Source organism: Alexandromys fortis, unplaced genomic scaffold (genome assembly GCF_014885135.2).
Source record: "Alexandromys fortis isolate MF-2015 unplaced genomic scaffold, M_Fortis_MF-2015_v1.1 scaffold_31, whole genome shotgun sequence".
Lineage (NCBI taxonomy): Eukaryota > Metazoa > Chordata > Mammalia > Rodentia > Cricetidae > Alexandromys > Alexandromys fortis.
The window spans coordinates 10,548,107-10,558,277 of NW_026067974.1; the positions used below are offsets into that span (position 1 = coordinate 10,548,107).

Sequence of the window (10,171 nt, forward strand, 5' to 3'; positions counted from 1 at the left end):
GCTTAGTTCCCGGCTTGCATACCATCCCTTAGTGCAGGTGCTATAAAAGACCAGAGACAGATACATTCTTTTTTTTTTTATTTGTTTTTGTTTTTTTGTTTTTCGAGACAGGGTTTCTCTGTGGTTTTGGAGCCTGTCCTGGAACTCTAGCTCTTGTAGACCAGGCTGGTCTCGAACTCACAGAGATCCGCCTGCCTCTGCCTCCCAAGTGCTGGGATTAAAGGCGTGTGCCACCATCGCCCCGCTGTTATGTTTCTAAACAGAGATGGCAATGCTCACTCCACCTCGTTCACTGAGATCAACAGAGTAAGTACAGTACTCGGAACCGTCCCTGGCACACAGCTAAGTGCTCAGTGCAGGTCTGTCATTAGTCTATTCCAGGTCAGAATGATGCTGAGGCCTTTCCTAGGCTATGGAAAGTCAACGAAAGGAAAGAGCCCTTGTATTAGGATGGACGGACTCAGGGTGATCTTTTCATTCTCCAGTTTCAAGCCCTATGTAATGTGATAGTACTTTTAAATATTTTATGAAATGTGTTTTTTAAATATCACAAGTTCTTCCTGTCCTGTACAGGCTGCACAGTAAGCTGTGGGGCACACATTCCCCAGCCTTGGGGTGATTCCATCTGGGGCTGGGGAGGTCCTGCTTGTGACAGACACACATAGTTGACCAAGCTGGCCACCTATACATACGATGGTAGACAGAGAGCACATTCGTTGGAAAAAAGCCACAGCAGATGCTGGGAAGAGAGCCACTGGGACGTGGAGACCCCTATGTCCTGTCCTGTCAACTGGGCCACTGGGCCACAAATGCCGCCCCTTCCCCTGCCCCTCCCCACCTCACCCTCTACTTCCTTCAGGAATTCAAGGAAGGAAAGAGCGATGTGCAGTTGTGTTTGTGCTTTTGTTTGGACATCCAGGACCAGGAAGAATGGAACCTGGACAGTTGGCTATCGTGGCTGCAAAGGCCAAATACTAGCCTAGCCAGGCTTCCGGGCCCCTAGTCAGTACCTGGGAACCAGAACCCCTCCCTCTGGGAACCAAGGGCGGAAAGATACTTGTCTGCATATTCCTAGTTGTGGCGCACGGACATTAGTTCTCAAGAACGAAAGCAATTGAGAACACCAGAGAGCTTGCAGAACCAGAGGCCAGGCAATAACTAGGTCCTCCCCAACACACACACTGAGTTCCTGCTCCTAGCAGGCCTCACCTAGCTAGGAATTCTGGGTGGCCTCCACTCCCAGACCACTCCTCCCCCTGCCTGAGGCCAGCCCCTCTTGTAGGAAAGATCTCAACAAGAGTTCCTGGGCACTTCCAGGGCAAAGGACTTGATGTGTGCAGACTTGTGACCCAGCGTCCCGGCTTAGGCTGCTCGCTCTGAGTTTAACGCATGTGCAGAGCTGGCAAACAAAGTATGTTTCTGCACACAAACCATAGAACTCAGTCGCCCGCCCATTAGGGCTTTCATTCCCAGAACACATCTGCACTCTCTTGATTTTGCCTCAATCTCTGATCCCTCTCCTCTGCCTCCTCCATCTAACAGACCCCGAGTCACACTAAAGCCTCACTCAGCTGTTATCCTCACTGTGAGGCCGGGCCCCATCGCCCAGGTGATGCAGCTACTCCATCCTCTGGGTTCCTCGGGACAGGAGAGTGAAGCCTACCCCTAGGAGAGCCACACTGAGGCAGGATAGAAAGATGAGGAAAGGGGGCTGGAGAGATGGCTCAGTGGTTAAGAACATTGCCTGCTCTTCCAAAGGTCCTGAGTTCAATTCCCAGCAACCACATGGTGGCTCACAACCATCTGTGCTGGGATTAAAAGCACGGGCCACCACCCAGCAAGAGAGAAGGTTTTATAGCAAGCAACCTTTTGAGATGTAACTTAATAAATACCAAAAGGTCGGTCGGTCTCTCTCTCTCTCTCTCTCTCTCTCTCTCTCTCTCTCTCTCTCTCTCTGTGTGTGTGTGTGTGTGTGTGAATTTTGCATGAGAGAAAGAATTTGATAATTACTTTTCTGAGTCTAGTTACATCCATTGATACTGAAAATGGGGGTGAGGACATGAGTCAAAGAATCCCAAGCTAACTCCAAAAGATTTCAGTTATAATGCTTTATTATAAAGGGCAAACTCACAGAACAGGAACGAGAAGTCCAACCTCAGGTGTGTAATGCGGAACCAGAGAGAGCAGCCTGGGCAGGCTGGCGGTTTTTTTCTGGGTACCCAAAAGTCACACCCTAACCCGATCCAGCCTCTGAAAGATCATTGGCTGAAGGAGGCGCTCCATCAATCCATTTTCATGCAAATGGCATAATTTTACTCTTCTTCATAGCAAAAAAAAAAAACCCTCCATTATATATCTCACATTATATTTTCCTTTATCCACACCAGTTGTTTTCAAAGCTGCCAGTGTCCTATTATGTAGCTACATTAAAGGAGGGGCTTATCATCCCACCTGGTGAAGGGAGGTGGGCTGTCTTTGTGACCTTCACAGGCAGCAGAGAGACAGCCAAAGGAGGCAAGAAGACAGTTCAGTTTAACACGACTCAGAAGCCAGTGTTGTTTCAAACTTTGGTAGTCTGACTCCAAATGGTTTATTTCAGGCATTTTTCTGCACTGCACAATTTGGTGGAAACTATTCTGGTCATAATTAAGTCGACCCCGTATGCACAACAAAGCACACGTAAATTATCTCCTTGAGGAACAAAGTGTCTACACGGAAACTCTTTGTAAAGTCCATAAAGATGGGTTCTACAGCTTGACTAAGAAGAACAAATTTATGATAAGGATCTAAGGGAGGGTCCAGTACCGGAAAAGTGTCTAGTCACACAGAGTGCAAAGGTCACCAGGCTAGAAAGCATGTCCCCTATGGCCTTCTGGATGGATAACAGGCTCTGTATCCCTTCCCTTGGAGGAACAACCCATTTTGCTTAACATCCCAGGTTCCCTAGTGCTTGTCTGTGAGCCCAAAGCCCTCTGTGCCCCCTGTAAGGCTGATGACTGACCCAATGATGCCCAGGCCAGCACCCCACTAAGGTTGTTCCTCTGCTCTATTGCCCCATGGTGAGCAGACAGCCAGACTGCCCCTCCCTGTTCAAAGCATAGCGGCATGAAGGGCCTGGCCCCATTCTCTCTTATGAACAAATTAAAGACTGTCCCGGAAAATACTTTAGCCAACCCCTGAGAAGTCATTGGCTGGAATCGGGACCATTTCTAGCTGCCAAGGAGTGAGAAAGGTGAGCCACAGAATCTGAGGTGTTTGAAGGACCAATCACGCTCCATCATCAGAGACTCAGTATCCACATACTCTCCCAAATCCGTGTGGCCATTACAGAAGGGGGTGGAGTCTAGTTACCAAGATGGAAGCCACCAGGTTCTGCTACATAGTTTGTCTATTTTGTCTGTGCTTCGAGTTCTTTATACACATGTCAGTCAAGGCAGACATTAGACTAATGTATAGAGAAGACATGTGTCAACATGTCTGCATCTCCTAAACTGATAAGTCTTATTGTAGGCTCACATTAGAAATTCCTGGACAAAACTGGAAACATACTAGTGCCTCGAGTCAATGCATGAAGGTTTTTTTTTTTTTTTTTTTGGATTTTTGAGACAGGGTTTCTCTGTAGCTTTTGGTTCCTGTCCTGGAACTAGCTCTTGTAGACCAGGCTGGCCTCGAACTCACAGAGATCCGCCTGCCTCTGCCTCCCGAGTGCTGGGATTAAAGGCGTGCGCCACCACCACCCGGCTGCACGAAGATTTTAATGTACTTGCTCCAGATTAACCCCTGGAATGAATTTTTTTGAGACAGGATTTCACTGTGTAGCAATAGCCTTGGCTATCCTAGAACCAGCTCTGTAGACCAGGCTGGCCTCGAACTCACAGAGATTTGCTTATTTCTGCTAAACTTTTTCTCCTCTAATCTCTATTAGTCTACATGCGGTAGTGAACACCGTCCTAACTGCAGTTTCTTCTCCCCTCAGATCGCTCATCTCTTGAGCGCTGTACTCGGCCTCTCTTTATAAAGCACAGCCGCAGCTCCTGGAGGCCCCTCCTGCGGGCAGACTGCCAGCTGCCTGTGTGTGTGAGGCAGCCCAGTCTCACTCTGGTGTGCCAGATGCCCTAGTCCAAGAAGATAACTCCAGAAACAACCAGGCTCAACCTTGGGCCTTGACTAACCTCCCTGCTGGGGCCAGAGACCAGCAGGATGGAGAGGTTCGCAAATGCGCTCCCATGCACTCCGTGGCAGAGTGTCTATCTAGCCTTAATGCAAAAGCAACCCACCCACATAGAAAAAATGGAAATATATATAATCTTATTCTTCAGACAGATGTGAAGCTGAGAAATGCCCCTGCTGACATCACAAGATGAGTCAGAGGTGAGTACATCCCCAGAAGTAATGACAGCTGGTATCCTACCATCTGGTCCTAACTCCACCACGCTTCTGAAACTGCTCGTTCCAAAGTCACAAGAGCAGTCTTATGACATGTAACGTTCATAGTTCTAGGAAAGCCCGCATCAATGCTGGGAGAAACCTCGGGCTGGGTCTTAAACTCTATACTATCATGAAATTCTTATGTTTTCAAACAAAGGCCCCACATTTCATTGTGCACCAGACTCTACAGCTATGTGTCTGGTCCTGATTAAACACACGCTCACACAAAGTCTAGCAAGGTCTGGGAGGCTAAGGGAGTAGAAGTGTGAGTCCAAGACCAGCCCGGGCTACAGCCCGGGCTTTGTGGCCAGCTTGAGCTACGTAGTGAGACAGTGTCTCAATAATAATAATAATTGGCTGAGCATGCTGGCACAGCCTTTAATCCAAGCACTCTGGAGGCAGGGGGATTTCTGAGTTCAAGGTCAACCCAGCCGTCAACAAAGCAAGTTCCAGAACAGCCAAGGCTACATACAGAAACCTTGTCTTAAATAATAATAATAATAATAATAATAATAATAATAATAATAATAACCCAGTAAGTTTTCCTTTTCAGGAAGATCTGCAGTCTGACTTTGTCCTCCTTAGAGTACTTCTCATGTCTCCCCTACTCTGTGTGGCCCCGCATTCCTCTTCCCCTCTAGTGGGAGCGAACCAGAGAGTTAGTTTCGCACAAGATCACTGATGATCAAAGGAGCATTGAGTACTTAAGTGTGGCATGGGGGTGAGAGAGATACCAACAGAAACAGGAAGTGGTTGGAGAAATTGGAGAAGGATGCGATTGGATTGTGGTCTTTGTCTGGTCACTGCCATAATACAAGTCTAGTCATGTTTTGGGCCAACGTGTTTTACCTGCCTGCAGGCTGAGGGGGTTCAGCGGGATGGTCCCTTCTTTTGAGCTTCCGTGCGTCACTATAGCTCCTGCACCAAACAGGAGGTGGTGTGGGTATGAAGACACCACAGGGGACCAGGCTGTGAGGTGGCGGCAATGTGGTCGGCTGGCCATGAGGGTCAAGAAAGTTATGCAGGAGAAGCCCATGAGCTAAGGTACTGGATGGCTCCTCTACATCAGTGGTTCTCAGCCTTCCTAACGCTGCAACCCTTTAAGACGGTTCCTCAGGTTGCGCTGACCCAGCCATAAAATTATTTTTGTTGCTACTTCGTAACTGTAGTTTTGCTGCTGTTATGGATCGTAATGTAAATGTCCATGTTTTCCAATGGTCTAAGGTAAGGACTCCCGTGAAAAGGTCATTTGAAACCCCAAAGGGGTCGCGACCCACAGGTTGAGAACTGTTGGTCTACACAGACCTCCATATCCATGACTTGGGGTCACCCCTGCTTCTGCAAACACGGGAGGTAAGGTGGAGCAGGAAAACCGGTCTCAGTGTTGCAACCATGAAGCCAGACTGAAAGAGAGTATCTGCATTTCACGTCCACGAGCTCTCTCCTGTCCACTCCACCTCATGGGGCCTCTCCATGAGCTTCCTTTGTTCAGACACAAGGACTCAGAGACACACACAAAACACTCTGTGGCCTCTAGTCCTTCCTTCCCACTCCCCAGAGGAGATGGTGTGGGGTGGGACCCACTAACAGTTCTTAGGATGAGGCCTTGAAAAATAAAAAGTCATCCTAGCCAGCTTTGGGTCTCAGGCATGAAGAAGGACTCAAAATGCCATCCTGAGAGCTCAAGAACATCACGGCACAGAGAAGTTGGCTGGAAAACCCCTAAGCCTTCAAGAGCCTTCAAAAGCCTGGTATAACCATCTACAGCAGCAAACTGAAACTGAACCACAGCGCCCCCTGGCAGTCAAGAGGGTTGGCCCGAGGAAAAGACAGAGGGATGTTGGCTAACAAAAGGCCCGTGAGGCCTACAGAGAATACAGAACAGTGGGGGAAGGCTTGAGTTGCAAGTTGCTGAAGTGGAATTGCAGGGTTCAACCAAGCAGCCATCCTTTTGGCCAGCCAGGCTCTGGACGAGGAAAGGAGACTCCGGAAGGCAGTTTTCAGCAGCAGACAGAAGGAGGCAAGCACTGAGTTGTGAGAAGAAAGCCTGAGGCAAGGAGTGGAATCCAGGCCCATCCTCCTACACACAGTTCATCAGGGTCTGGGATCTGCTCTCTCTTGGCATTGCCTGGTCAGGCCATGGCTCAGGTATCTGACACCTGGGGCCCAGAGTCACAGGCTAGGAAACTCTATACACTTGGGCCCCAGGTCGCAGCTTCCAGCCACAGCAAGCAAACAGGACTTCTGAAGGAGGAAGCGGGTCTCCAGAGCCCACTGGCAGGGGGACTACTTCTGGGGAGAAAGGTAACAGCACAGGAGAGGACTCTGCCCCCAACTGGGGTGAGAGGCAGGAAGGAAAGGGAGAGGAGGGAAGATGAGCAGGGCCATGAGCACAGAGCTGGGGAAGGCAGAGGGTGGATGCTTCCAGAAAAGGGGGCTGATGAGAGTAGAAGGTGGGACCACAAGTACCTGTTACCTGCTTGAACAGTCTGTCTGAACACTCTGGAGGCCCATCACTAATCTGCCCCTCTGGTCTTTACATTAGTGCCAACCAGACCCCCTGGTGTTTGCCTGGCCTCCCTGGCAGACCCACAGGTATGTGGAGGACAGAAATATTTATTTCAAGAAGTGAGAGGAATATAAAAACAGAAGCAATAGTTCGGAACCTGCCAGGATCATTTCAACAGGGACAAGGGACAAAGGGGCCTCATAGATTCACCTAGAATCAATAGAACCTAAAAGCTTCAAGCCTAAGGGATTCTTTCCCCTAGAAGCCTGTCAAAAACAGACAGACAGACAGACCTAGGGCTGAGAAAGCCCCCAAAGGAGAGGTTCTGGCCCAAAGAGACACCACCAAGGGACCCCAGCAGGAGAGAGCTTCAGGGGGACTTAGTATCCTAACTCTGGTCTTTCTTCCTAGGATCATCTGTTGCCCAGATTCTCCTCCACTCAAGGATTATGTTTATCTGTGACCATGCTCCTACTAGCTCCTGGCCTCCTGCCCTTCCTGCTGGTGATAAGCACAGGGGGTTCTGTGCCCAGCCCTGGGGCCATGCCCCAGGGTTGCTACATAGCGGAAGAAGCTGGCGAACAGACATTCCGCTGCAGCCAGGCTGGCCTGAGTGTGGTGCCCAGTGGCATCCCCAACAACACCCGAAAGCTTTACCTGGATGCCAACCAACTGGCATCAGTGCCAGCGGGTGCCTTCCAGCACTTGCCTGTCCTAGAAGAATTAGACCTGTCTCATAATGTCCTTGTCCACCTCTCAGGGGCTGCTTTCCAGGGCCTAGAAGGTACTCTGCGCCACCTTGATCTCTCGGCCAACCAGCTAGCATCCGTGCCTGTGGCAGCCTTCATGGGGCTGCAGATCCAAGTGAACCTGTCTGCCAACCCATGGCGCTGCGACTGTGCCCTACAGGAAGTGCTCAGGCAGGTGAGGTTAGCTCCAGGCTCTGGGACAGGCATCGTGTGTGGTCCAGGAGCCCGACCAGATCTCGTGGGACAGGAGTTCCTTCTGCTGACTAGGGAGGAAGAGCTGTGTGGCACCGGACGAGGTGGGACCCGAAGGAGCACTGATGTGGCCCTGCTAGTTACCATGGGGGGCTGGCTGACACTGGTAGCGGCTTATCTGATCCACTATGTGTGGCAGAACCGGGACGAGACCAGGCGCCCCCTCAAGCGGGCTCCTGCGCAGCCCGTGCGCTCAGAGGACTCCTCTACCCTCAGCACGATGGTCTGATGACCGGGAGCGCTCTGCGCTCTTGGTCCTATGCATTAGCCTTTCTTCTACCGCTACCACATCCCTTGCCCCATCTGCCCTCTATCTTTCCTGACCTCCTCAATGCCTTCTCTGGTGCACTCTTGTGTGGGGGTTGTGAGGGCGGGGGTGGGGGACGGCAGAATAAACAACCATCTCAGTCGGCAGCAACTCAAAGGGAGAAGACAACAGCTTAGGAGCATACTGGAAAAGCTTGAGCCTGGCAAGCTACAGGTGACCCCAGAGGCCTGGCCATACAGATGTGGGTAATGACTCTAAAGACGGCTTTGAGGGGGGCTGGGGAGATGGTTCAGACAGTGAAGAATCTATCCTGCATGAGGACCTGAGCTCAGCTCTCTGGTACCCACTTAAAAGCTGGGCACAGGGTGGGGTAACCCCAGAGCTGGGGGTGGGAGAGAGACAAACAGATCCCTGGAGTTCATTGGCCGGTCAGCCTAGCCAACAGGAAGCTCCAGGCTCAGGGGGCAACTGGACACCGGCCTGAAATCACGGGGAGAGCAATTGAGGAAGGTATTTAATGTCATCAACCTCCAGCCTCAGTTGCACCTACATGAACATGTACACATACCACGTAAACACACATCCACCCAAAATGAGGAGTTGGGAAAGCAAAGAGGATGTACAAAAGAAAGGATAACATGAGAAGACTTGGAGCCTATGGGTGAAAACCGTGGGAAGGGGGAGGGGATGGTGGGAGCAATCTGGGAATAGGAACAAAAAGCAAGCATGTAGCCATATTGAGAAGGGCCTCTGGGTTCTCCCTGCCTCCTCTCCTCCACCTTTTCTTGTTTGTTTTGTGTTTTCAAGAGTGTTTCCTGTGTAACTCTCCCTGTCCTGGAACTCACTCTGTAGACCAGGCTGGCCTGGAACTCAGAGATTCGCCTGCCTCTGCCTCCTGAGTGCAGGGTTTAATGGCGTGGGCCACCACTGCCCGGCCTTACCTCTCTCTTGTCCTCACAAGGATTCCCTGTGCCATGGTCCCCTATTTCTTTTCCAGAATTTCCCTGTCCCTCTGCCCTCTCCTTTATTCACTGACAGTTTTCCTGAGCCATTTCCCTTGGAGAAAGATGGTCCCCTTTACAGACTGAACTGAGGATGGATGACAATAAAAAATTTTTAAAACCTTTTATGAGCATCCTTGATCGCTTTCTCAGTTCATTTTACTGAACCTGTATGGTCTGGCACTGAGGTGCATGTGGAGCCCCGCCCACCACCTCACCCATCTCTCTTCCTGCTTTGGCCTCCAATGGACACTGGAGTCCTAGAGTAGGAGCCAGAGTCTATGAACTAATAAGGACGGAACCAGAAGCTTCAGCCCTACCTGCCGCTCTCCAGGAGTCAAGGAGGACAGAGGGGGTTCTAAGATGCCACCCGCCCTGTTGAGCAGGTGGGTAGCCTCGATGGTGTTACAATGTATGGCCCAGCAAAGAAGAGAAGGGAAAGCTTTTTCAAGGAGCATGGTATGTCAAAACTACCCTCTTCCACCCGGATGTACTAGAACCCCACTGCTCAGTCTCTCACTAAGGCAAGATTCCAGATACCTGGGGGCAGGCCCCAGGCTGGCGTGAACAGGCAACATACACCCTCCCTGTCCATGGAATGCGATGAATCGGTGGGAGAGAGGAGGGTAGGGACAGGGGTGCCGCTAAGAGGAAAGGAAGGGCCCGGCCCACCTCACCAACCACAGGAAGCTTAAAGAAAAAAAAAAGCCAAGCAGAACAGTTGAAGCACAGAATGGACAATGGTGTGGAGACGCTAGACATGGAGGAGGGGCAAGACCATAGGGACACTCCACGCCAGACTCTGCCCTGCCCATGGTTCCCTTCCCAGGTGTGCCTAAGGAAGGAAGCGAGACAACAAGCCCCAGAAAGCCCAGGCTTCTGTTCCTGGGAGTTGAGGACCCTATAAAATCCAGTTGCTACTGCCCGGTACCAAAGCTCAATCTGAGCGTGGACACACGAGGTT

General features: G+C 50.7%; 1 protein-coding gene across 1 annotated transcript; it reads left to right on the forward strand.

Annotated features, from left to right (window-relative positions):
- The first annotated feature begins 6,291 nt into the window (after positions 1–6,291).
- On the forward strand, positions 6,292–9,226 carry Lrrc3c (leucine rich repeat containing 3C). Its single transcript, XM_050157174.1, has 2 exons — positions 6,292–6,732; positions 7,349–9,226. Exons 1-2 carry the CDS (start codon positions 6,568–6,570, stop codon positions 8,165–8,167), a joined length of 984 nt encoding a protein of 327 aa, XP_050013131.1. The 5' UTR covers positions 6,292–6,567; the 3' UTR covers positions 8,168–9,226.
- Positions 9,227–10,171: the final 945 nt, after the last annotated feature.